General features: G+C 45.6%; 1 protein-coding gene across 1 annotated transcript in view; it reads left to right on the forward strand.

Moving 5' to 3' along the window:
* The window catches only part of YES1 (YES proto-oncogene 1, Src family tyrosine kinase), a 71,765-nt gene that overhangs the window by 33,903 nt on the left and 10,349 nt on the right, over positions 1-27,513 (forward strand). The window contains exons 2-4 of the mRNA XM_090039764.1: positions 15,474-15,746; positions 21,810-21,909; positions 24,841-24,939. Coding sequence (XP_089895890.1) covers positions 15,482-15,746; positions 21,810-21,909; positions 24,841-24,939 — 464 coding nt within the window. The 5' untranslated portion in view covers positions 15,474-15,481. The remainder of the gene's footprint in view (positions 1-15,473; positions 15,747-21,809; positions 21,910-24,840; positions 24,940-27,513) is intronic.

The following is a 27,513-nucleotide window of genomic DNA, read 5'->3' on the forward strand; positions in this document are numbered from 1 at the left end:
CAGATTTCAGGCTGACTTTTTTTCTTTTAAAAATGTTCTTTTTGACACAGCGCTAATACTGTCTAGTGTGTTTGCGACCTAGTAAATAAACGCTGACAATTTTTGCCAACTGTTTTCTGACAAGAGGTACAATTTTTTTTAAAGCTCGTGTTTGTCTTTAAAGCTTTGAGTTGGTGTATACAGAATGTTTTAAGTGTACGTGAGCAAATAGCTTAATTGTTCTGCTTCTGTTCCACTGTAATAGAATCAGTGCAGTCAGTGGAAGGGAGGTAAAGAGGAGTGATGTATGTAGGGAGGGGGAAGGAATAGTGACTATTATTTGTCTTACCATATTTCTCTTTACCCCTATCAGGCAATAGTTTATAACCTGAACATTTACCAGAGTATGGAAATAGACCTCAGGATGGGACTTTCCTATAGGCCAGGGATGCTCAACTCACAAGTTAGATCTGAGCCCAGCATTGTATAAGCTGGCAAGTGAGGCTCCTCACAGATGCTGTGGGGAGACCTGTGGGCCAAGATCCTGGGTGCTAGATTGGATATGCAGGGCAGCACCAAGCTTGATCCCAGCACATAAAGACTGGTCAGGGGCAACACGGGGCCTCCGGTGCCCAATTCTGACTGAATAAGGGTGGATTCTGGGGCCTTGCACTACCCCCATCCGGTATTTGTATGCCAGGATTCGGCTCTGGGGATCTGTGCGCCGCCACCACCCCCCCCACCCCACCCCAACCAGGATCAGGCTCCAGCCCAGTGGAGGTAGCACAGAGCCCTGGGGCCCAAAATTTTAGCCCTGAGCAGGGACACAGAGCAGCCCTGTGCCATTCATCTGGTCTGTGGAGCCAAAAAGGTGGGCACCATTTTTCTAGACCACTCCAGTATTATGCTCTATGAGGCTACTTCCTGAGATGGTAAACAATTCAAAAAGAGGGGTCTGAGGAGATGAGGATTCAGAAAGAAAATGACAGAACAAAATATATATATGCTTCCATTTGTCATCCAGGAAGGAATTCTATATTCCTTTTGGTCTTGGGCTTGATTCTGTAAGATGGGTAAAAGCAAGTGAACTAAACATTGTGGCGACCAAGTTGGTTGGTCACGGTCTGGGCTGACACAGTCGAGCAGGTGGGGACTAGCGGCAGAGAGTCAGGCGGCTTATATTCGTATGGTTGCAGAAAAACGTTTTATTTTTACTTACACTACCAGAAACGGTGCAGCACAGGTCGAGCTTGGTTACAAACAACAGCTGCAAAACCAGTCGATAGCTATTAGGCAGACGAATCACTAATCAGATCGAACTTGAGCATGCAAGGACAGCGGTATGCCGGGAGATGAGTGGCGGAGAGACGTTCACAAGTGGCCAGCTTGTGGAAAGGCCCAAAGTGTGTTCTGGCTGGTCTCTGCCTTGGGCAGAAATTATGTTGGCTTATATATGTCGTGGTTAGCCAATTACAATGGAATATTCTGGTTGATCACGCGCTGGCTGTGCGCTTTGTGCATGACTGGGCAAGCGTAACTTAGGTTGTTTGCTAGTTGTGACTTTCTGTTTGACGGTTTGGACTTTCCGCCTATTGCTTTCTTATTTCAGTTTCTAGCTCTGTGTCATTGGCATCTATGCTTAGTTTTGGCCGAGACATGCCCCCTTGCCGATGGCACAAGAGCTAAAGCTCGTCATCCCCTTCAAGTACGCCCTGGTTTGGCAAGCGCATATATACAAAAGCAGACAAACTCATGACTTCGTGCTTAAGCCGTTTGAATATACAACATAAGCAGGTGATACTGATCACAAAACACAACAATATAAAACCAAACATTAGTAAGTATCGTTTTAACCCTCCAAACTTGAACCAATCGGTCCACCCAAACGCCCAATCTAACCAACTCTCCTTTTTCCCGGTTATCTCACGGAGTTTGGTAGTTAGGTCTTTGAGACCTCCTATAACTTGGGTTAGGCTGCCTCCGTCTTGTAAGGTAAACTCCAAACAGCAGTGGGTGTCATTTTTGAACAAAGCGCATAGTCCACCGTGTTCAACTAACAGATCATCTAGGCCTAAGCTATTAAAATATACTGCTGCTTAAGTTTTATAGTTGACTCATCAACGTTTTGGAACCCCTCTGTAATGAGTGTGGTAAGGTTGGCAACGGTTTCGGTTAAGAGAACGATTTTAAAGGAGTTCCGATTCGAACCCCATATTGGGAACCAGAGGCCATACACATCCCATCCGTCCATGAGTGTATAGGCATAATACACATAATTCTCTTGTTCATTGGTTAACGAGCATTTTGTTCTGGCGCTGTGCTGGTGTGTGGTATTTCGCCAGCCAGTCGTAAAGCCCTGCAGACTCCACATGGAGGTAACGGTTTTGTTACGGGGGGGTAATGGTTTCGTTTTCTTTAAGGTCTGGAGCTAGGGCAGTGATATTTTTGTTTAGGTTAAACCAGAGCCAGCCTGGGGGGTAAAAAGCCGTCAGGTGCTTTAATTCCACAACTTTCTCCACTAAGAGCACTGGTCACAAGGGGGACACGGTTGCTCGGGGCGGAGAAAAGCCGGCCTAGCGTTAGGGAAGCGGATAACTTTCGAGTCAAGGGGGTGGAGGCGTTTAGGAAAATCATATCGTGAAAAGACAAGCCGCTGTATTGGGCGGAATCGTTATACAATTTTTTGGTTAGGTGAAAAATGCTGCAAATCATTCGGACGTTGTGGTTTTGTTTATGTGGATTTTGCCATCCGGAGTGGTGATAGTGAATGTTTTGCAGACACTTCCCGAATTTGTGAATGGGACACTTGGCTCTTTCATTTGAGTCAGTACAGTTTGATAGGGATAGATTGAGTTTCTTAGCTACTTGCGTGATGGTGGTGGCACAATTAATGGTGTTATTGGGGCAAGTTTTCCCAATACACACATATGGCCAATTGGATGAAGTGGTATATGTGGTAACGTTAATAGTATAGGGTAACCCAGAGACTTCTACTGTGGGGAGATTACAGTGGGTAAGGTTGAGATAACTGGATATATTGGTGCTAGATTTTGGTCAGCCGAGATGAGTAATGATACCAGTCTCTTCAGTTGCACTGAGCCGTGGGAAACACAGGTGGTAGGTCGTTGTTGTGTTCTCTCCAAGGTCAAAGCACTCAGTGGTGGAGAGGCCCAGCATCGTCAGGAACAACTTGTCTCTGATTCCGGACTTGCATAATAGCAGACCAACGAAGCTCAATACAAGTAGTACTTCAAGCCTCATGGTTGGCGTTAGCAGGAAGGGCTGAAAGACAAAACAAGACACAGCACAATTTCCACACACAATTTTGGGGGTCAGTTATTAGTTGGTAGGGACCTCCGAGCTAGCCAGTTGTGGTGAGCAAGGATGTTTTGCGTGCTGTCTTCTAAAGACACTAGGTAGGTGTTGGAGTATCTTTCTGACGTTCACACCATCCCTTTGAGTGCTTGTGGATGGTGTTGACGGGGGTCAGGGAGAGTGACCCAAACTAGCTCATCTGGAGTGAATTTTGGTGTCCAGTGTTGCGGTTTGTGGAGTTCTCTCATTCCAGAGCTCTTTTCCAGTGTTGAGTGCGACGAGGACTTCGTGATTGTACTTTACCCAATTTTTATAACTTCCGCTCCCTTTGAGTTGGAGGCTTTCTTTATACTGTCCAACTTTCCTTTCTGCTACTCCATTGGATTGTGGGTGATACAGAAGATGGTGGTGCCAGTCGATATTATGGAGTCGGGCGAATTTGTCTATGGCTGTAGAAGTGAAGAGTGGTCCACCGTCAGATTGAATGGCCGTTGGAACTTGCCACATGGCGAATGCACTTGCCAACACAGTCATCACGGCTGCAGCATTTGTTCTTCTTAGTAGTATAACTGCTAACTGGCGGGTGCTGGGGTCTGTGATCACTAGTCCTTTATTTGGGGGTTTTGCCCCGGGGAGGGGACCTAACAGGTCAACGTGCCACGTTTTTCCGGGAGTGAAGGTAAGTGAGTCTAGTGCCCCCTTGTGGCTAGTCGTGGGGTGACATTTTTCTTTTACGCAGGCTTCACACGCTTGTGCAATTTACTCCCAGTCTGTACGGCTACCTAAGGTAATTTTGCCTTTATTGCTTAACGTCACCAGGAGTGGCAGGCACGGGGACCGGGGTGGCCCCAGTGTTTGGGGAGCCATGTCAGGAAAGGGTCTGCTCGTACGCTGGTGTCAATTTCTTCAACGGTAAGGACACAGTCAGCATGGAGCGGGTCTCGTAAATAGTTGTTGATGGTTTTGTGGACTGGGTCAGTTGAAGTGACATGGGACCTTGTGTTTTTTATGAGTGGTAACGCTGTAAAGGTGGAGAGCATTTCCCAAATTTCTTCCCAGTTGTCTACGTACTCCGTGGCCGTAGCGCTGCCTGTTGCTACTTTATAGATGAACTGGGAGTCGACTGCCATGCTGGGCAGAGTTCCATTGTGGTTCTTGAGGCAGTGTCGGACCATGTTTCTGAACCCCAGAAGTTCATTTCTTTGAGCGGAGTCGTACCCCGTCCACAATTTAATGTCGTGGCAGGCCTTGCAATAGTAGCCGAAACCTCCTCCGTGTCGTGTCGTCCCGTCTGACGCCATCCAAGCAGGGGCAGTAGTACCGTACAAGGTAGGCGTTGTCAATGGGGTTTCAGGTGGGGCAAGGTCCTTGTGTTGCCAACCGTGACAGTGGTATAGGTGGTTGAGAACTAACGTACCCCACATTGCTGGTTCTCCTTGGAAGTTGGGGTCCGGCTGGTCATGGAGTAGACGCGGTAGCAGGGTTGCGCCTGCAGCTTGAAGTTTCCCTTTTCCAGTTGCTAGCGATTCAGCCAGTTGTGTGGCCAGTAGGACCTTCTCTACTGTGCCGTAGTGGTGTTGAGCAGTTTGTATGGTGCAGTAAGCGGTGTAGACTAACTCTCTCTGTGTATTGCGCGCTGTTGTGAACAGGTGTTCTTCAGTGTACCCAACTGTGATAGTGGGGTTGTTGGGTTGATGGCTTGTAGCGGGGTGTTTTTTACCGCCGTTTAACACTTCTTGGAGGGCTTTGGTATCTCGTAGGGTCCATGGAGTTTTTTGGCGAGTCTTGTTTCGAATTTGTTGTTGGATGCGTGGGAGTTACAGGTAATACTTTGGCTCAATGTGATAGCAGAGCCAGTTTAAACACCCAAGTAGAGATTAGAACTCAGTTTTCGTTGTCAGTGGTTGTTTCTCCCAGTTGGAGGTGTTGATCGGGTCAGGTGTAGTACCACGATGGGTAGTTCCTTCGAAGGTCGTGCCAAGGAAGATAATGTTGTTGGTGGGCTCGAGGCAAGATTTCACCGAGTTAACTGTTCAGCCAGGTTCTGTAAGGTGCTGTACTAGATGCTTTGTTATGTGTCATACCACCGTCGTGTTGCGGCCCACGATGGCTAGGTCATCTACATAACTCCACAGATTTTTACCTGTTTACTTGCTGGGTTTTCCATACGAAACGTTTGGAGACTGTGGTTCATAGCACCGATGGCCAGAGCAGGAGCATTGCAGTACCCTTGTGGGCAAACATTCCACCGAAACATGCTTCCTCTGATGCACATGTTAAGAACTCCATCTTCATCATGAATCGGGATTGAAAAGAACATGTCTTTAAGATCAAGGGTGGTGCCAACCCATTCACGGGCTTGGAACTGCGCCATTTCTTGGACACACTGGAGTAGAGTGGTGGGAGTCGCTTGGGCGAGGGGGTTACAGCGCTTGTTTACCTTGCGGTAGTCCACCACTAGTTGTACCGCATCTGGTTTCCCAGGTTTTGCTATTCCCCATCCGGGGGATAGTGGGATGCTGGTTTGGACTGGGGTGATGCAGTGCTGTTTGACTAGATGTGTAAGTAAAGTATGTAGGGGACCTTGCAGGTAATCCTTGGTGGGGATGGGTTTGTATTGCCATGTTGAGGTGTTTCGTAACGTCGGTCAGTGTCGATCCTCAGCTGCAAGGGTAATTGGTAGAGCCTCTAGAACTTGACGTTTCAGATTGAGAGCTTGGATGCCAGGTATACCTAGGAGGTTGATGCCCCCTATGACTGCGTCAAGGTACTTGTCGTGGCTACTGGTGAGAAATTTTATTCTGTTTGTGGTTGTGATAGCACTGAGGCCTTGGACCATCATGGTTTTGTTGGTTTTCATGTGGGGAACCGATGACTTGATGACGTTTACCTGAGCTCCAGTGTCGAGGAGGAATTTTGTTGGTACTATACTATGTGGCTTGTTGGGGTCTTGCATGGCAATAGTAGGGTGAGGGTCAGGATCGGTGGATTGTGGGACGCTGCTGGTCGAGCCAACGGCGATTACTTGTTTTTTGCCTTGCTGGGTAGAGGAGCATTAAATTTGAATCCCAGCTTCACTGCAGTGGCTCTCTGTCCTTCATCCCCAAGTGTTCTGAGTTGGGTCTTTGTGAGGCCCGAGCTGTTCAACAGGAATCCAAACATTGCTCGTTCCTGCTGTGTTCGTTCTGGAGGTGGGCCACGTGTTTGGTGTCGCTGGTTAGTCCAACTAGAACGGGTAGGAGCGTATCCGACTGGGTAGGCTGATGGGGTGCCCGATCCGTCATCGGTGACTGGAAGTGCAGTCTTCCACGTTTGAATGTTCATCGCCTCTTGGAGTTGGCCCATTTGGCCCAAAACATGCGCTACTGGGCCTTTGACAGACGGCTGTAACAGTAGGCGTGTAGTTAGACTATGGCTTCCCCCATAGACTTTGGTGGCAGCTTCTACTGCTTCAAGCAGAGTGGGGACATTTCCCAGTTGTTTCAGATAGAGTTGAGGCCAGTTACCTGCCGCTTGGGCAACAGTAAGGTTTAATGTCTGCTGTTGTGGGTTCCATCCGGTGTAGGAAGCTCTGAGGACTGCATACACTAAGGAGCTTGTGTCTGGGTGACCCGGTGCACCTTCGTGCCAAGCATGTACCCTGCATCCTAAAGCTTTAGCTACTAAAGCTGGGAGTGGTATCGGCCAGTGTCCGTTTGCCAGGACGGGAATGGGGTCCGCGACTTTTCCTCTGCTCCAAGTGGTGTTGTGAACTAGTTCAGTCACTTCATCTTGGTTGACTGTTTCGCTTCCCACTTCTGTGACTAGGCGCCCGAGCCAGACAATTGGGGTTTCTTCAGGTTGAATGCCCTGTGGGCCCGTCACACGCTTGCGCACTGAGACAGGCAGTGCCGTCACGAGATTAGGATACAGCGGTGGTGGAGTGCCTGGTGAAACCAAAAGAATGTCTGGTTCTACGGACTTCTCTGTATCACTTTCGGTTTTGCAGGCCTCTGTGGCTTCCGTCCTTTCTGGGAGTGGCTGTGCGTACGACAGCGGTGACGGTGTGGGCGGTGCTATAGGAGAAGACGGGCTCCAGGCGGATGGTGGCACAGGTTTTTTCACGGGGTTTTCCTGGTCGTTCAGCTTCCCCTCTTCGCTGGCGCCATCTTGGGGCAGCAGCATCACTGCATTTTTCACCGCAGCTCGGCTAACAGTTTCTAACTGGATTTCTGAGTTTGCATTATCTCGCAGCAAGCCAGTAAAGGCGCGGAACAAGACATTAATTATCTTTCCCTTGTCCCATTTTGGGCCGGACCATTTTGTGGCAGTCCGTCCATCAGACTCCAAACTTTCATGGAGCTGGGTCACCAATTCGTGCCCCCTAGACCCCTGTGGGAGGCTCGGACAGTTGAATTTATCCGGAGGGGTACTCTCGCCTCCCTCCCGTACATGCCAGATGCATCGGATAAACTCTTGGGTGGGGCTGGGGTTCACCATGCTCACGGGCTTCACACAGCTGAGGGACAGGGAACCGATCTTTTCCTGGGGGCGGTAAATGACGGTAGGGCGGCTCATCACACACCCGAAAGAGCTCAGAGCTAGTTGAATAGCCCATTCCTTCCTGCCGGTGTTTCCCTCTCGGAGGGAAACGTACCCAGTTATTGTGGCTGGGGTCGAGCCGGCTGCTTGGTGGTAGGCAATGTGTGCCCACAGATCGTCCGAGTTGGTCATGGGACACTCTCCACTGCACCATGGGCAGTAGCAGATCAGCTCTGACTCCATCTCGCCTCCCCTGGATCCTGTTCGTGACGCCATGTGGCGACCAAGTTGGTTGGTCGCAGTCTGGGCCGACGCAATTGAGCAGGTGGGGACTAGCAGCGGAGAGTCAGGCGGCTTATATTCGTATGGTTGCAGAAAAACGTTTTATTTTTACTTGCGCTACCAGAAACGGTGCAGGGCAGGTCAAGCTTGGTTACAAACGACAAACCAGGCTGGCAAAACCAGTCAATAGCTATTAGGCAGACGAATCACTAATCGGCTCAAACTCGAGCATGCAAGATCAGGGGTACGCTAGGAGATGATGGTGGCGGAGAGACGTTCACAAGTGGCCAGCTTGTGAAAAGGCTCAAAGCGTGTTCTGGCTGGTCTCTGCCTTGGGCAGAAATTATGTTGGCTTATATATGTCGTGGTTAGCCAATTACAGTGCGAGTTGTATGGAATATTCTGGTTGATCATGCACTGGCCGTGTGCTTTTGTCCATGGCTGGGCATGCATAACTTAGGTTTGCTAGTTGTGACTGTCTGTTTGACGGTTTGGACTTTCCGCCTATTGCTTTCTTATTTCAGTTTCTAGCTCTGTGTCATTGGCACCTATGCTTAGTTTTGGCCGAGACAAACATAAGGGCCTCTCGCATACAATTCCAAAACGAGGACAAGGGCAGGGGAAGTGGATACAGGAGTTTCCAGCTGTGTCCATGTGTCCTTTTTGGCTTTCAAGGCCTTCTAAAACCCATGGGCCACAAAGTAAAATCTGCCTTATGGAAAAAATTAAAACAACTTTAACTGTTCTGAAGGCTTTTCAGTTGTCTTCATTCTGACTGTATTAGCTTTAAATATTCTTCCAGTTTATCCATTAGTCTTAAAAACATAACAATTGTTCTTGCCAGGGCACATTTTGCAGATCCTTCTTGTCTGATCTGCTCTCTGTGTTCTCTCTAGATCAGTGGTCTCCAAAGTTTTTTGATCGAGCACCCATATCAGTAAAAAAATGTTTGAGCACGCACCCCCGATATATGTATATTTATTTATTTGTAAATTATATACATGTACTACTCAGTGTAACACTGTACAAAGTTTGAAGACCACTGTACACTGTACTACACTGTACCTCCGCGTTGTGGAACTCTCTCTCTTCCTTCAGGATACCTTGCGTACCGTATGTGACACGTGACCATCTGACATACGGACTGAGTGAGGGTGCCAGTGTCAATCTGTATGTTAAATATTAGTAAAGCTTAATTTCTTTCTTATTTTTTTAGATAAAAAATAAATATAAATAGAAGTTCTAATATTTTCTTCCTGCACCCCAGTGGATTGTCTTGAGCACCCCACTGTGGAGACCTCTGCTCTGGACACCAAGAGTTTGAAAACCAGTGGATGTAGTTAATTCTTAAACATGTCACAGAGGTCCCCCAGCAGGACACTTGATCATAACCACTATGACCTTGTCTAGTCTCTGAGAGTGCCAGCCCTGGCTTTTTCCTATTCTGAGACCGTGCCTTTTGGTCCCTGATACTCCCCATTTGCTCCATGGCCTGACTCAAGAAGCTAGCTTCTAGTTCGGCTCTTGAAAAGAGGGACTTTTATTTCTTGCCAAGAAGAACAAGTGCAACCTGAAGTTCCAAGCAGGAAAGCAGAGCGCTCCTTTTAAATAAAGGTTTTTATTTGAGCTAAGGCTTCCCAGCCAGCCTACTCCAGTGGGTTAAGCCAGGGTTTCTCAACCCATGGGTCACAAGAACATAAGGAAGGTCTGCTTGGGGCTGGGGGAGGGTGGTCAGACAAGAGGTGCCACAAGCATGTGGCAGCCAGGCAGTGTGGAGAGCAGCTCCCCACAGGCAAGTCTGTGGGGCAGAAGGGGAACGGCATAAGCCAAGCAAGGGCAGAGCAGGGCAGCAAGACTCGTTGCTGCCATCCCCTGGACCTTTGCATCAGCTGTGCCACCAGCAGCTGAGGAATGATTGTACCACCTCTGAAATAAACTTCCAGAGGTGGTACAATCACCTACCCTGGAAATCTTCAAGAGGAGACTGGATAGTCACCTGACCCCAGTTGTCTTTCCTGCCTAATGCAGGAGGACTGGACCCAATGAACTTGCAAGGTTCCTTCCAGCCCGATGCAATCTATGAATGTAGGAGTGGCGATGGTAGCAGGGTAGAGCCACAACCCCATGCCCAAGTGGCTGGTGGCAGGAGGAGGTGAGGGGAGCATGGCCCCCTTTTCTGCAGCTTACTGTTCACGCTGCTGGTGGCACAGCTGGCGCGGGGTCCCAGCAGTGGCAGCAGCAGCAATGAGTCTTGCTGCTCGGAGTGGGGGGCACTGGGTTGGGAGTGAGTGGCACCAGAGGAGCTGGAGGGGATTGGGAGCAGTGGGTTTGACCAGTAGGGGCCAGGGAGTTGTTTTCTACTTCACTACTCACTGGGTCGGGACTGGCCATCAATGTTTACTGATGGGTCCTGGTACAAAAAATGTTGAGAACCACTGTGTTAAACCATACACTTTCTTATTGCATACCCTCTCCTCTTCCAGATTTACCAGCTGCCCACATACCCCTACCAGCATGTTGTAACCTCTTAAATTCCAATTATTAGCATGATGAAAATTAAACCTGCCGTTACACACATTCTCCTGCATATCCCCTCAGAGATGTCTTAGTTACCCTAGTGGTACGCATACCACAGTTTGGGAACCCTGGGTTAAGCAATCTCTCTGTCCCCAGCCCAGCCAACATGTGCACCCCTAAGTTAGCTCTTCTGTCTCCAGTCTTTCAACTCTGAAAGTCCCAAAGCTTCAGACTGCCTGCCTCCCCTACACAGACATCTACTTGTTCCCCCTGCTTTATCTGTTGTCATGCTTATCTCATTCAGCTTCCCTAAAGCCTCCTGGGGGTCACCAGCAATCCAGTTTTTGTTGACATGTCAACAAATCTATTTAAGTCTCCGTCTGTACTGGAGGTCCATCTGGTTCCTCCCACATGTAGGCAGATCTCTTGCTTCATTGTCCCCTTCTTTGACACATTTTGTCCCCCTGTACTAGCTTTATGTGTAATTTGCAGCACGGGACACTGATAACAGCATGAACACATTTAAAACATAAATATTACAAATATTGAGCCATAGTCTCTCAAAAGTAGACTGGAAAATGTACTACTCCGGATGATCATTCAATAGGACATCGCCCAAAGGTCATTTGTCCTGTGACTGCTTCCCCACTAGATTCAGTAGATTCTACAGCCAGGTAAACAATTTGACCAGGAAAATGCAAACAAGAATCACTAGACATTTTCCCTCAATTTATTTTCTGGCAGATGATATTTGAGAGGGGCTCATTAAATTAGATTTTTGTTTCTTTTTTAGACAAAGGGGCTATATTTTCTTCATACAGCTAGAAGGCAGAGAGAATCAGCAAAAGCTGAACAGCAGGATAAACCAGTTCTGCAAATAGTTTTGGTGTACTGTTTTTCTTCCAGCCCAACTTTACTTAAAGCAACCAAAACAATTACAAAATAGAAGATACTAAAACGGTCTCTATATTTTGGGAGGCTCAAACAAGACTAGTTGGGGAAAAGCTGCAAAAAGACTTATTTGCACCCTCCATTAAGATCCCAAATGCTTGTAGAGCATCAATACAATCTCTGACTTGAGCAGTTTAGATGTAGACAAAAGGGAAGCATTCATTGTGGAAATTTCAAGATGTCACTTGGCAACACAGTCCTAGACCTGTCTCTTTCTTGTGTTCTTTGGAGATTTGTCTGCTATCTCCGTCAGTCTTTTCCACAGCCACTCTGTTTCTCTATTTTTCTTAATTGGGTCTTTTTCCACTCAGAAAAACAGAATTGGACATCCATGCTTTTATTCCGTTTCTTTCAGAATGTAACTTCCATCCGTTAACTCCCAGTCAGCCCATCCAGAATGTTGTTAACATCAGTCAGCACCAAGGTTTGCAGAGCATTAATATCTAAGGAGAGAAGCTGCTAGTTATTTTTCATCTAGTCTAGCCTAAAGTGCCATCTTTGGTCAGATGACTATGTAGCCTGGGGGCAATGCTGGTTTTTTGCACAAACCATCTGTGGCCCCGAGCATGTGCACTTAAATTTCTTGTTCTTTGCAGGTCTCTGTCCCTATCACAAAATTGCGGGGAGGAATTAAATTTGCCCCTGAAAAGGATGCATAAATCAAATTTGGAAACACAGCCTTCAGACTCATGCTTCTTGTTTTGTTGCTGGTAAAACAGTTGGAAGAGAGATGTAAATGTGTGTTGGAAACTCCTCTGCTTATATATAACCCTTTTAATAACAAATGCAGTACCAGAATAACCAACTCCTCACATTACAGACCAGCTGTTTAGAATTTTTCCTTTTATCTGGAATGCATGGCAAGACTAAATTCTAGGGAAACCCGTCTTGTTTCCCTCACCATCCTTCCTGAAATCACTCTTCTGACTTCATTTTTCCACAGCATATTGCAGAAATCCTGCATGTGTATTTTTATTCCTCCTTTTAAAATATAAATTTAGATCTATCCTCAATTTTAAAGGAAATGTGAATCTAAAATAATTTGGTTTTGTTTTTAGTTTTGTTTTTTTTGTCTGTTATGTAGTTTTCCTTTGAAGGGCTGACTTGAATCTCAGTCATTAATCTCTTTAATCTCTGAGAGAAATAACAGTGGTTTAAAAGGTGGGGCATTGACTGTCTTTCTTGTACAAATTCAGATCTTCAGTCAAGGAATTTTTTTTAGGCTGTTACATTTTAACATGACAGTATTTTCTTCATTTATGGTCACTAATATAATTAAATAAGGCTTGTCAGTGAAGGTAGTTATAATAAATACAACAGATATCACTGTTTAGATTGTCCATTTGCTAAATCAGCAGTACTCTGGACAGAATCCAGCAAGCTTTACCAGGTTTGGAAAACTTGTTTTTTTATAGTTTTAATCTGAAGTCTTGTTACCTAGTTACCAGCTAGCCAGATGCTACAAATAGAATACAAAATTTGGTAGAGCAGTCTCAGATAATGACCCAGATGTTTAATGATGCAGCTTTTTCTTGACACCTTTTTAAAAATATATACTTTCATTATCTTTAAATACTGCTTATATATCATCTCTATGAAGCATGGGTATCATATAAAATCATAACTAAAATACCTGAAATTGTAAGTGAGGTTATCTAAATACTCCTAGCAAAATATATTCTCACAAAGCCAGTTATGTTCATGCTCTTTTTAAATGTTAACATACAAATTCTCTACTAAAGGGATCCCCTAACATTTGTTAGAATAAGACAAGAAAAATATTACGACAGCAGGCAAGTAAAAATGGTTATTCAGATCCTACTGAAGCCATGGAAAAAATAAAATTAGGTGTTTGTTCCTGGATTAAATTCAATCCAGGAACAAACAATTAGAAGCTGTCTAGAGCTATGTTATCATGTTTCTTTTGTAAGGTATTTTAAACAGTTAATGAATTTAACTTTTCTTTAAGTTGTGCTTTTATTTGATCCTTGACTTACTTTCTTTGGTAGCATTTAAATATAGCTAGTCCTTATTAGGAACAATAATAACAGTAATAAAATTTCACTGAATTGTTGTTCTTCATTTCAGTTTTGTCCTTCCCTACAAAATTTGTGAACCAGATTTGTAGCTTGCAACAATTCAACTATAAGAGGTACCCCTAGTATGATAAGTGGACCAGTGCTAGGGACTGAAGAGAGATGACAAATATTCTTATCAAGATGTACAGGAGAATGTAATTGTGTGTGATGCCTCCACTAATGTTTGCTTTCCCTTTCCCAGGCCCAAGACTAAGGTTCAAATAAATGTAACTCCCCTTTAAGTAGGTAAGCAGCCTAACTATTCAATGGCATTTCTGGATAAAATTGATAAACAGCAGTAGGGGCAGAATTATACAACTGTAGGCTGGGAAGGGGTCTTAAGATGTCATCTAATTCAGCCCCCTGCTTAAACTGTCCTAACCCAGAACCCACTCCATGAGCCTCAGAATCATGTTCTCTTGGCTTCCTTTCCTTCTGGCCCTACTTTATCTTTCTCTTTTTGCTGCCTACTGGGCCAGCTTCCGCACATGGAGTGTAGGGCCCCCTTAACTCTGTTTTCCCCATGGTTAGGTTATTAGGATCCTCTGAGAAGTATGAGGTATAGGTTCAAACCCCCAATGTCCTAAAAGACGAGAAGCTCTCCCCTGCCCCCCACCTACTTAAGCAGGTATGAGACTTTCTGAGGGAATAAGAATCCAAAATCTGTGCAAGTGGCCTGACACATTACTTGCATGTTAGTTATCTGCCTAAATATTATTTACCTGTCTAAAGATGTAGTTGGATTTGAGTCCACTTTCTTACAGAAACTGAGGTATCTTTTTAATATGGTCTGATGTGTAGATGAAATGAAATTTGAGGAAAAATAAGGATTTAACTGAGTAGGTTAGGACAGTGATTAAAACTTTAGTTTAAATACTTACAGGTAGTGAGTGCAGAGATCATTGAGAATTAGAATAAATGGATAGGGAAAATATTGGGAAAGAATTCCTGTACTGACAGCCTTAATTCTTTTATCTATTCTAAGAGAAAGATGCCTGAGATTGGAATAATAGGTATTAATGAAAAGAAGCCATGTTTTCAGTAAATGTTTCCAAGCTTCTGCTGTTAAAACCATTTTGTCAACAAATTGAATTTCTCAGTGATGTGGACCAGCTAATTATTTCACACAATAACGGAGATTTTCAGTTTTGAAGCTAAGTGACAGTTTTAACGAACAAAAGAATTGTCATGTCAAATCAGTGTTCCATGTTTCATAGCGTCTTTGATGTTTGTCTGGAAAAGTTTGTTCCCATTGTGGAGGTCTGCCTATAAAATGAATTTGTTGCTAAACTGAAGCAGTTAGAGATGAATGGTTGTGCTTTGGGGCATAATCCAACCTGCCTCCCCATCTACTGTAGATGGTCTAGTTATTCTTATACATCTCTAATTCTCCTTTTTTCCAGTTCTGCTCAGCTCTTAGATTTAATTCAGATGGAAGTGAAAGTCACAGATTTAATTATGAATTGTATACTCTTAAACACATTTCAATTGCTTGTACATTTAGTTAAATTTTATTGACTGCCAGATTATTCAGACGAACAATTCAGATGTGAAATCAATTTGTGTAAACCTGAAGAAAAATTTGCATATTCTTCCTATTTCTTCCCAGAACACTTTTGTTAGAAAGGTATAGTCCACGTGTAAAACCAGCATAATTTAAGTTTCCAGCATTTATCAGTTGAAAAGCCAGAAGTTTCTCTAGTTATAAATGGTACTACCTTTGTTCTTATTTTCTGAAGTAGCAGTAAATACTTACTGATAATCATACTTCTACATAAACTATAAGGAGACAAAATAAAATGAACTTTTTCTTCCTTCTCTCCACTACAGAAGCAAGCATGGGGTGCATCAAAAGCAAAGAAGACAAAGGTCCAACAATGAAATATAGAACTGAAAACACTCCAGAACCTGTTAGTTCCCATGTCAGCCATTATGGATCAGATTCCACGCAAACAGCACAATCACCGTCAATAAAGGGACCGTCAGTTAATTTTAATAGTCATTCTGTGACTCCGTTTGGAGGACCATCGGGGATGACGCCCTTTGGAGGAGCATCATCTTCATTTTCAGCTGTGCCAAGTCCATATCCTAGTAGTTTAACAGGTAATTTTTGTTTAAAATAGAAGTTTAACCTGTACATTTGACAACTTTACATATAGAATATTATAACGCTATACCACATAGGTAGGAAGTGGTAGGCTTCTACTTTTTCTGATCAGTAATTCAGCTCTTGCCTACTAGTGCATGTCACTCCAAAGCAGCTGTCGGCAGCCTATTTAAGCTGCGGGCTGGAGTGATTCAGCTTGAGTTGGGGGGGAGTGGGCAGACAGCTGCTAGGACCCAGCCGCTGCCACTTATGCTTCTTCCTGTAGCGGTACAGGGAAAGCAGCTAATGCCAAAAAACCTGCCACCAAATGCTACCAAAGTTCCATGTCCATAGGATGGATTAAATAGCTCTGGAGGCCATATTATGCCTGTGAATCATAGGTTGCCAAGTCCTGTTCTAAAGACGCCTGCAAAGAGAACTGTAATAGACATGAGATTGGTTTAATCCATCGCCATCCTCTTCTCTTGCATCACCATCCTCTGATGGAGGTGAACTAATTGAAGTTGAATCCAGACAGGATAGCAGTGATGGTGGTTAGCAGACCTCATGACTTGAAGGGTGATCTCCCCTTGTCACTCAGCTTTGCAGTTTTTGGATGCTCCTTGATCCTTTGCTGTATCTGATTTCTCAGTTTGGTCATGGCTAGGGCAGGGGTGGCAAAATAAGGCCTGCGGTACTCCACATGAGGCCAAGCCTTGCCCCTTCCCACTCAGGGCAGCCCGCCCCATGTCTGCCAGTGATATTGCGCTGGCCCTTGCCAATGTGCAAAGCTTCCTGGCGGAGCTGCTCCCACTGCTGCTGAAGCTACCTGAGTACTGCTCAGCTTCACCTGCCTCCAGTGACTCTTCCCCCTCCTGCCCTTGCTGCGCTGCTCAGGGGGCTCTTGACCAGCATGTGAGGCTCCAGCTCCATATCCCAATCACCTTTCACCTGTTCGGCTTCTGGGGCAGGAGCCACCTGGCTGTAGATTTCCCCCTCCCACCTGGCTGGGCATGTGGTGTCCAGCATAAGTCCCCCCCAGCTTCCACCACTTCCTCACATTACCTGCTGCCTGGACAACACAGCAGGGGCAAGAGGAGGATGAGACACTGGAGGCGGGGAAAGCTGAGCAGTACCCAGGCAACTGCAGCAGCAGTGGGAACAGCCCTGTCACAAAGCTGTGTGCTGGCTGGAGCTGGGGTGGTGCTGTTGGTGGGTGTGAGCATGAGCATGGTACAGGCTGCACCAGGCAGGGCTTGGCCCCATGTGTAGTGCCAAGGGAGCAACCATGGGCTGGATGGGGAGGGGAGCAGCCAGCATCTGCACTGCACCACCAGGCAAGTGCTGTTGCATATGTGCCCTACCCCTCTCCACCTGCCACCCCCCAACCTAGTTTTCAGCAAGTAAGCTATTTGCTGAAGAATATTAAATGAAGTCCTCTTGGCAGTCAAATCTCTGGCAGTATGTTCAGCCCTCAAGGCTTTGCTCCTCTCATCAAGTGATACAGTTCATAAGTGATACCACCACAGCCATTTACAGAGTGCACAGAGTTACAGTCATTTACCTTTCTGTGGCTATGGTGCCTAACACATTGGATCCCATCCCATAGCCCTCTAGCTAACAAGGAAAAAGAATGTTATAGGCAGATGTGTCAAGCAGAATTTCTGAGCTGGTATCTGCTTTCCACTTCATTCAGTATAACCCCCTCCCAGTTCTTTCCATTACCCAGTTCCCTTTGCAAACAAATTCACAGACACTCTTTTAGATTATAAAGGAGAGAACAAGCAGTTTCTTCAGAGTTTTAAGGGAAAAGACTTCAGTGATAGAGTTGGTCAAGAAAAAAATTGTCAGAGCAGCTTTCTATCACAAAACTTTGTTTTGATTAAGCACTTTTTTGGAGGAAATCATATTAATTTAATTTTGAACACATCAAAACATGTTTTTGTTTGCTCTTGATAAAATTGCTATATATATCCAAAAATCAATTTTCTGATCGGCTCCAGTCAGAAACCAGGATTTAGATAGAAGAGGCTGTATACAGAGTCATGCAATTTGAGAATTCTCCCAGGTTTGTTCATTTGGTAGAAAATCTTACCAGAGCTGAGTGTACAGACATTCAAAATCTGAGGTCCTGAAGAGCACAGAGCTTGCAGTGCTGACACTGCAGCCAGGCGGGGGTCCTGTGCACACAACTCGGTGTGTTCTGCTAGCTTCCATAGTCTGTTTGGTGACAAATAGCAGCAAGGCATAGGGCAGCCCAGATTGGCTGACACAGACTACCCATGGTCAGCCTACGTTTCCCTGCAGCACGGTGAAGGGAGTGTGTTCTGCTCTCTGCTGGAGCAGTGGAGTGTGTTCTGCTCTCTGCTGGAGCAGTGGAGTCCAATGAGTAACGCATTGTCTCTGTCAAGGAAGGGGATGCTGGAGAACTATGCTGTCTTCTGAGAGAAGCCACAGCATGTTAAGACATTTTCTTTCCCAGGAGAAATTCTCCTGGGAGTGATTTAAACTTGATTGTTCTTAGGTTATTTTTTCTCCTGGCCATTTTTACTTTGGGGGGGAAAAAGCCAGAATACTCAGGGTTTCTCCTGGGAAATAATCATCTCTCCCAGGAGAAACTGAATGTCTGTACAAAGCCAGACAACAGCATGTTCCAGGTACAAGTGTCCCCAGCATCCTAGCACCTGCTGTGTTCAGTTTATTCTCCTGCCGCAGAGAAGGTATCCCCAGGGTCCTAGCATCTGCCTTTGTCTGGTCTCCTTCCAGCATCTTCACTTCTCCAAGGAGTGTGGGCCTGCACCTGCAGCAGAGGCTAAGTTGTAAGCACGGACTTGCAGTGGCAAAAAGGTTGCCAACCCCTGCACCTCTAGGTCGTAAATCAGTCTCAGATTACCTTATACCTGTGATTATCAATGTCATTGGACTCAAGCGACTCCTCAGAAAATGTCATCTTTGAACTTTTCCTTTTTTGTTTTTTTGACTACAGGAAAATAATAGAACAGTTTTTCTGTTACAAAGACCACCCAGGTCAGAATGTTTTTGGCACTATGGATTCCACATTTAGCATGGTTAGGTGTGCAATATTGAGCAGCACCCTACATTGCCCTTAAAAGGATGTTATGGCACTCCAGTTTTTGTGGCATCCTGGTTAAGAATCACTGTTTTAGACAAATACCTATTGAAGAGATAAGTCAAGTAACAGCTGAATTCTTCGCCAAGGTGTGTGATAGTTTGGGCTTAACTATTGTACTTCACTGCATAATTTAGGACAGAGGTGTCAAATATACAACCTGTGGGTCAGATCCAGCCTTCAAAACCCCATAATCCCATCCCCAGTGCTTTCCCATTAACTCGAATTCAGTGCCTGGGAGGTACATGGTACCTGCTGGGGCTGGCATTCTGGACTGGGCTGGCAGATGCTGCATACGCTGGTTCAGGCATATGCGGGGTGGGGGGAAATCTAGTAGCCTATGGACTGGCCCTGTGCTATTCATGTGGCCTGCAGGGCCAGATGAGTTTGCTGCTTCTGGTTTAGGAAATTGTTTTACAGCCTGTATTTTGTTAAAGAATTTGTTGTCCGTGTTCTATCTGAAGATACCATTCACTGTTTTTTGGGAATATGTGAGAGTTCCTGAACAGAAAGAGAGGTTATTTTTATTCTTTGAGAGCTCCTTTCTGAATTCTTTATGATGGAAAGAAGGATTTTTAAATCCTTTCAAATCGACTATAAATAGCGTGGCTTCTTTCTACTAGTCCTGACTTCATATGGTCTTGAGAAGAATTGAAGAACAAGTCTTCAATTAAGTCAGCTGAAGATTGTCTAGCAACTTTGATCTCTCACCAAAGTATCCCAATAATTGAATGACAGCATTGGAGAAATTTGAGATGGAGAAGACCTATTGAATTACACAGTCCCTCTTTATGTATTTTATACTGTTTAAACTACCTTAGATTTAAATGTGCTAGGCAGTGGGCCTTCCAATCTCCCCACACTGTTCCCTTGAAAATATTCTACAGCCTAATAGATCCCAGCAAATCTCTCTTTAATCTGTATTTTTCTGTTTTTAACTTCATCCAGTTTAATAAATATATTTATTTATTCCTACTGAGTGCTTATATTTTTCAAATATTTGAAGCCTGTTAACACATCCTTTCTGTGTCATTGTTTAGCTAAGCTATATATGCTAACTCTGAAGGCCACATATTACCATTGTACTAGAGCTGCCCTGCCCTTATACCTCACTCAAGGAATACACCCAGTAATGGTCTCTGGCCTGGGGTAACTAGCCAGAAGGGCTTGGGGAAGCAAATGACAAAAGGATTGGCACAGTATGCACACTTGTCCAGTGAAGAATCTCAGCGCTGACCCTAAAATGATGCAGCTGTGCATCTTCTTAAAACACAAGTTCCTTTCCTTGTATGTTATGGTTAGCAGATTGAGCAGAATTAGGATTAATCCTTCCCCTCTTTTCTTTTTAAGATCAAAGAAAATATATTGCATAGATCTTGATATCTAGTTCCAAAAAGTAGAGAACCAACTTGTGGGAATGCTTTGCAACAAAACTAGTATATAAACTTCAAATCTGTGGTTGCAAGTTTAAACAACGTGACTTTGTTTTCTTCTATGAAGCTTTTAAAAATAATACCTTTAAATACATTTAAAGAAACAAACAGTTTACATATGCCAAGAATGGTCAGATACAGGGCCTCTGTCCTGTGCCTGCTCAGGCCAATGTTAATTCCTTACTGAACTGTTATGCTGAAATTGTAGAGTTTGGGATAGAGGTTGTTGATATCCCACTTTATCTGGGGACTCTTACAGCTACTTCTTGCTTAACGTTGTTAAGCAAGGTTCTTGAAAAATGTGACTTTAAGTGAAACAATGTTAAGCAAATCCAATTTCCCTATAAGAATTAATGTAAAGCGGGGGGGTGTTAGGTTTTAGGAATTTTTTTTTTTTTTTTGCCAGACAAAAGATATTATATACCAAGGTCTGCATCTCCTTGCCCCTGTTCCCCTGTGTTGTGGCCTCAGGTGGAGTGGCTCCCTGCTGCCATACACAATCTTGGAGGGATCCTTGCCCCCCAGATCTGTACATGGGGGCAGGCGCAGGCTGCAGGTGTGGGCTCCCACTCTGTTTCCCTGCCCCAGGACCTCAGCCCTGCAGGTGTGACCCAGCATGGCTACGGACAGCAGAGCCACACAGGGATCTCCTTGCCACTGTGAACTGCCCTGGTGATGCGTCCCTTGCACCTACCTTTGAGCTTGCAGTGAAGGCAGTGGTGTGGGCTGCGGCCCTCAAAGCAGCAGCAGGTGCAAGGGGTGTGTCTCCAGGGCATCAGCAAGGAGATCCCTTCACAGCCCCACTGTCCCCAGCTGCACTGAGTCATGCCTGCCTGGGACAGGGAAGCAGGGTGGGAGCCTGCGCCCGCAGCCTGCCCCATATACAGATCTAGGGGCATGGGTCCTCCCTGTCCCCCAGAAATGTGCACAGCAGCGGGGACCTGGCCCTCCCCCTCCCCCAGACAAGCCACTTGTGGCCCCGTCCTGCTCCCCACTGGGGCCCTGCAGCTGTGCCTTGCAGCCCCAGGTCCCAAGCCCTACCTGGCTGGACAGCAGCCCCAGCCCTACCCAGCTCCCTCCCTACAGGGGCCTCAATCCCCATTTTCTACCCCCTCCCCCCCCCCACTTACCTGCTGGAGCTGCTCATGTGGCACCCTGTCTATCTGCCTTCTTCCCAGCTCCCTGTAGTGTTATAACTAAACATTGCACAACTTTAACTGAGTATGTGTTCTAATAGATCAGCAATGTAATAACAAAACAAAGTTAACCGGGACAACATTAAATGCGGAGTACCTGTGTATATAATTCCATTTCAGTGAAAACAAGTTAGCCAATTATTGAATCACCTTTTGCAACTGGATGGGATCTAAATTGTAAAGAATCTTAGTTTGCTGTCAAAGCAAAATTGATTAACTGCTGTTGTAGACTGCCTTTTTAAAACTAATATTACCAGAATTATTATGTGCTGGTAGTACTAATGGTACTATTGCTACATACTGTGCCTTTTTTTTCATAAGGTGGCGTAACTGTTTTTGTGGCCTTATATGATTATGAAGCTAGAACTACAGATGACCTTTCATTTAAGAAGGGTGAACGGTTCCAGATAATAAACAATACGTAAGTATACTATGCCAGAGGCTTAATGTAATGTGGGAAATAAATGCTTTCACACAAATTTCAAATGTTTTCTTTTCAAAACAGCCCAACTTCTCTTGTTCAGTTTTTGTTTATATGAAAAACCTTAATTTTTTAAATAAGGCCTTGTCCTTTCAACTTTGGGCAGTTCTCAATCCTCTAGTTTTCTGAACTACAAAGTATAGCTATTCTCTGTTGATCACTTTCTTTTTTTCATTCTTGATAAGTTTTGTGCTTAAAAACCTCAAATGTTTGTTTGGAGCATTTATCCACTTATTGCTATTGCTTCATCCAGGCTTGAGTCCAGAGGAGCTCATTTTGAATCAGTTTGTGATCACTTATTCTTTCTGACCAGCTCCTCTGTAATTGTCCTCATTGCTTGTCAAAACCCAATATAAAATAGTGTCACCCACACCCCCAAACTACAAACCATCAGCAGGAAAATTGAACCAAGCTCACTGTTCAAGGGCCCTAGATTCTACTGCAGGCCACATCCTTTCTTCCCCAACTTTTGTTAGTTTGCTGGTAGCCCAGGAGCTTGGTTAGGAGGCTTTGCAGGCCGGATTTGACCCACACACTGTATGTTTGACACCCCTGTCTTAGGGTATGGACACACAAGCATTTGGAGCAGTTCCAAAAAGGCAGCAGCTGTTACATGTGGACAGGCTATTGTTAAAGTTGGAGCTGTTTTGCTGCTTTTATATTGTTCCCAGCTTGCCCACATGTAATAATTGAAATAAAGCCACTAAAGGTGCACCTCTAGCTCTGTGCCATATTGGATTGGCACCAATAAAAAGAAAATTAACTTTATCCGGTATTGTCTTTTTTTGGCCAGTGTAGCAGATAATGTCACCAATAAATATAATTAATTATACCTTCTGGGTGGGGCCTCTGGATGCTGCATACATGCACACAGCCAGGAATGCGGCCAGGCAGCATGGAGAGCAGTGCCCCTCAGGTAAGTCTTTGGAGGGGAAGGGGGACATGTAGGGGGATGGAAGAGTGGGGGGAATAGATTGAGGCCCCCATGGTGAAGGAGGAGTGGGGCAGGGGCAGTGGCTGTGGCTGGGGGTGCTGACCAGCCTGGGCAGTGAATGGGACCTGGGGCTGGGAGCAGGACAGATTGTCCTGGGGACATGGGGGAGGGATGGGAGAGAGAGGGGGTGGGAAGGGTAGCTCCCTGATGCTGCATGACACTCCCTGGGGGATGGCATGGGCCCAGATTTGTGTGCGGGGTAGATGTGGGCTGCCTCCTGCAGGGTCAGGGCTCCTCGCTCTGCTGCCTTAATCCAGGAGACCCACGCGCACCTCCTGCCCTCTCGGCAGCAGTGGGGGCAGTGAATTGTGTCTCCTGCTGCTGGGTGGGCAGGGGACGCACGGCTGACATGGAGCCCCTGAGGCAAAAGCAGCAGAGCGGAGACCCCTGAGCCTGCAGTGGGCAGCATGCATCCACTCTTGCCCTGCTCGGCTCCAGTCAAGTTAAAAGCATCCCTGTGCTTAAAAACGGTATCGGCGGCACTTTGAACAAGCTCATTTGATGTTCCAGCGCCCCTGCCAACATTTTTAAGCACCAAGATGCTGATCCCCTGGACAAGCTGCCCACGACTCTGTCCCACTCCTCACCCCAGTCCCAGGTCCCATTCACTGCCCTGGCAGGGCAGCGCCCCCAGCCCCACTCCCTCCCTCACTGGTGGGGCCTCAATCTGCCACCCCCAACCCTTCCTTCTCCTGTGCCTCTTCCCCCTTCACAGACTTGAACCTGCAGGTCACTGCTTTCCATGCTGCCCAGCTGCATTGCTGTAAATCAATTATTGGATCAGTAGTGGCCAGTATGGCTGGTTAATAATTATCTATCGGTATCAACCAAGAAGATCTTTATTGGTGCACCCCTAAAAACAGCTGCTGTCCTTTAAAATGGCTCCAAACGTATATGTCCATACCCTTAATTTTTCAGATTTTCCCCTTCAGAAATGAATTAAACCCCTTAGTTGCTTTTTGCTGTTGCCGTCTTCCACTTAAGCCTGAGTAGAGCAGTGATAGTGAGTCCAGGAGCTTGGGTAGGAGGCTTTGCAGGCCAGATTTCCACTTAAGCCTGAGTAGAGCAGTGATAGTGAGTCCAGGAGCTTGGGTAGGAGGCTTTGCAGGCCAGATTTGTTTCACATGCTGTAGGTTTGATGCCCCTGTCTTAAGGCATGGACACACAAGTGTTTAGTGTAATTAACATTGAATCCATTTGTGATCTCTTGATTCAAAGTTGTTTTTTTCTGAACAGCTCCTCTGTAATGGTCTGTATTGTTCATCAAAACCCAGTTTAAAATAATATCACCCAGACTACCAAACTGTAAACCAACAGCAGGAACATTCATTGTCTTCCAAGGAAGAAGGACTCCTTGCTCCTTCCTCACCAAAAGCAAACCTTAGATCATCTCCCTTTTTAACTGCTCTTTGTTCACCAGATGAAGTTGGCAGTTAATTTTCTTTAATCTTTTATAATGAAGCAGTCATGTTGTCCAAATTGTCAACACCTTTAGACAATATTTGTCTAAAGTATATGTGGAAGTGAGAAGACACTTCTGAAAATTCTGTCTAAAGCAAATTCTTTTCTGTTTTGTGTCTGTTATTACTTCTTGTCTATTTATATTTCTTACATAATTTCTTCCTCTTGTATTTGAAGGTACAAATACCTTCCCCTCATACACTTCTTCATTTCATTTCAGTTTTTAAAATAGAAAAGTACACACAGCTTATGTTGAAGTGAAAAGTGTACTTGTATATGCAGCAACACAGTTGGGATGATGTATTCTGAATTTATGTGAAGTACTGTATTGACTAAAATATATGAATGATTCTTGCATCTTTTACAGGGCGTTGTATTGTTTATGTGTGTTAGAGATAATTGCTGTTGCATTTCAGGGAAGGAGACTGGTGGGAAGCAAGATCCATTGCTACGGGAAAGACTGGCTACATCCCCAGCAATTATGTAGCTCCTGCAGACTCCATTCAAGCAGAAGAGTAAGGCATTATTCAAGTCTCTTGTCAGTCTGTTTTATTATTGAACAATTAGCAACAATTGGAAGCCCAGGAGACCCTCATACATGCACTAGAACAGGGGTGGCCGGCTGCAGCATGTGTGCCACAGATGGCACAGACAGCCTGTGTGTGTGGCACATGGGAAACCAGGGATAGGACAGGCAACACAGTGGCAGATAGGGCAGGGAGCAGAAAGCAGGAGTTCAGGCAGGGAGCACAGAACAGGAAGTAGAAAGTGGAGCAGCAGATCAGGTAAGGGAAACGGATTGGAGTGACACCAATGGTGCAGACCTGATTTGTGGTACAGCTGCTAAAAAGGCTTCCCCTCATTGCACCTAGAATTAGAGTGAAGCAGAGCTCCACAGCCAGCTTTATGGAGGGGATAGGATGACAAAGGAAGGAGTTCTGGCTCTCCAGTTAGGGTGCACAATGTGAATTGTGTTGGCAATTCCTGCGTTGCAGTGCAGAGTGGATTATGTTTGGTTATCCCATGCTTCTAGGCTTTATTGGTGGCCACATTGGCTGGGGAAGGATTTTTACCTTCCTATTGCTACAGGTGTCAGGTATTTTGTTATTGTCTTCAGAAGCAGTGGGTTCTGGTGCTGCCAAAGCTGGAGATTTTGATTGAGGTGTGAGGATGCTTTTGGTGGGACTTAAATAAATAGCTCGTAGTCAGACCGATCAGGAAGGCCTGTCCCCCTGTGATCAGATGGACATAGATTGTGGGGGTTCTGCCTTCCCCTGTAGTGGAGGTCTATGGTCCTCTTCCTTGAATTTTTTTTATGTTAACAGACTGGTTCCTGTCCTGGTAGAGTCAGGACATTGATAATGCCTCCATCTCCCTGTTTTCTGTGGCAAGTTAGGGTATTCTTGATGTTTTTAGGCAGTGTGCCTAGTAATTATGGATAAGGATACCGCATGCAGTTTTAAGAATAGGCTAAATCAGGGCTGTCCCACTCATCTTGCTCCCTAGACTGGATCCAGACCACGGGTTTCTTTACAGGCTGGATTCAGGACACATGATGACAGTGGCTCTGGCATGGGGCACATGACACAGCTCCTGCTGCATGCCCTGTGGTATGCTGGAGCCAAAGATGCTGCTGCTACTGCTGCATACCTAGTGTCACTGTGGCAGCTCTAGCTCTGGCATGGGATATGCAGTGGCCAGGCCAGCAACTGAGGAGGTGTGGCAGTGGTAAGAGATGAAGCAACTACAGGGCAGCTGAGCTGTATTACCTGTTGCTCACCCTTCAGTCCCCCCAGATTGCCATATCTACCAGGGCCCAAGGGCCTAGGATTCTGCCACAGCTTGCTCCTCGTGGCTATGCCCCCCAATTTCCTGTGGCCCACCAGTAGCCCAGCAAGCTGTACACAACAGCACTGCGGGCTGTATGTTTGATACCTCTGGGCTAAGATAAACACATCTGTAGGATGGGTCTGTAAGGATGATCTTCCCTTAAGCAGGACAGGAGGTTGGACTAGATGGCCTCCTGAGATCACTTCCAGCCCTCCTTTTCTATAATTCTTCAGTTTAATGCAAGGAAGCACCAATAAAAGAACTGCGCTATGTAATCCTTTCCTCCCATTTAGACAACCTCCCACTTGCCCCTGCCCTTCAACCCCATTTGGAAAAAAAGTTAGAACAATGTTTTAGAACAGCGGTGCTCAACCCTTTTGCCTGATAGGCTGGATTGGCAATGTCCAGTCTGTCCATTGGCTGGGTCTGACTGATGGTTCTGACCTGGTACCCAGGGCAGGCATGATGGGGTCCCATCGAGCTCCACAGGGGGAAGGAGGTTTGATGCGGCCCCAACTCTAAGGGGAAAGGGTGCATGACCTGACCCCAACCCAACCGCATGGAGGAGAGGGGCCTAGTCCTAGCTGTAATTTACCACATGGTTTGGGAATTTGGCAGTGGGGGAGGGTGGTCATATTAATTGCCACCACTCCCTCACAGCCAAACTTACCAACCTGTGGGGAGCCCCATGAGCCATATGCTCTGGTTCCACAAGCCACATTTGGCCCACAAGTTGGAAGTTGAGCACCACTGTTTTAAAGAGATTTCTGGCACTGGTGCTCATATTCCTCCATCTATAAAGCTAACCTTTCTTAATGCCAGGACTGTAAGCCCAAGCTCCACATTAAAATGTTAGACATAAAAATTGATCTAAGAGGGTTATTTTATTTATTTTATGACTTTGAGGTACAACATCTTAACTGGAAACAGCTAGGACCAGTAAGAAGTATTTGTTCCTACACCTGGTTTGCAGATAGTGATTGGTTTGTAGGTAGTAGATTTTCAGTCCTTAGCTGGCAATATTAATTTTGCTTCTACTATTGGAATTTTTTCTGGAAGAGGATAGGGGGGAGAAAAATTGTTTTTGTGGCTGAATTTTGTGTAGGGGAAATCACAATATTTTGAAAACTGTGCAGAGATTTGGAATGTCAGTGTATCAACGCAGGAGGAAATTGTGGTGAGTTAAGTGGATGAGGACTTGCTATCCATCAGCTGCTCCATGAAACTGCCTGAATCTAAACTGTGGTAGCTTAGCTGTG

This window comes from Crocodylus siamensis, chromosome 3 (genome assembly GCF_052110815.1).
Source record: "Crocodylus siamensis isolate JL-2025a chromosome 3, ASM5211081v1, whole genome shotgun sequence".
NCBI lineage: Eukaryota > Metazoa > Chordata > Crocodylia > Crocodylidae > Crocodylus > Crocodylus siamensis.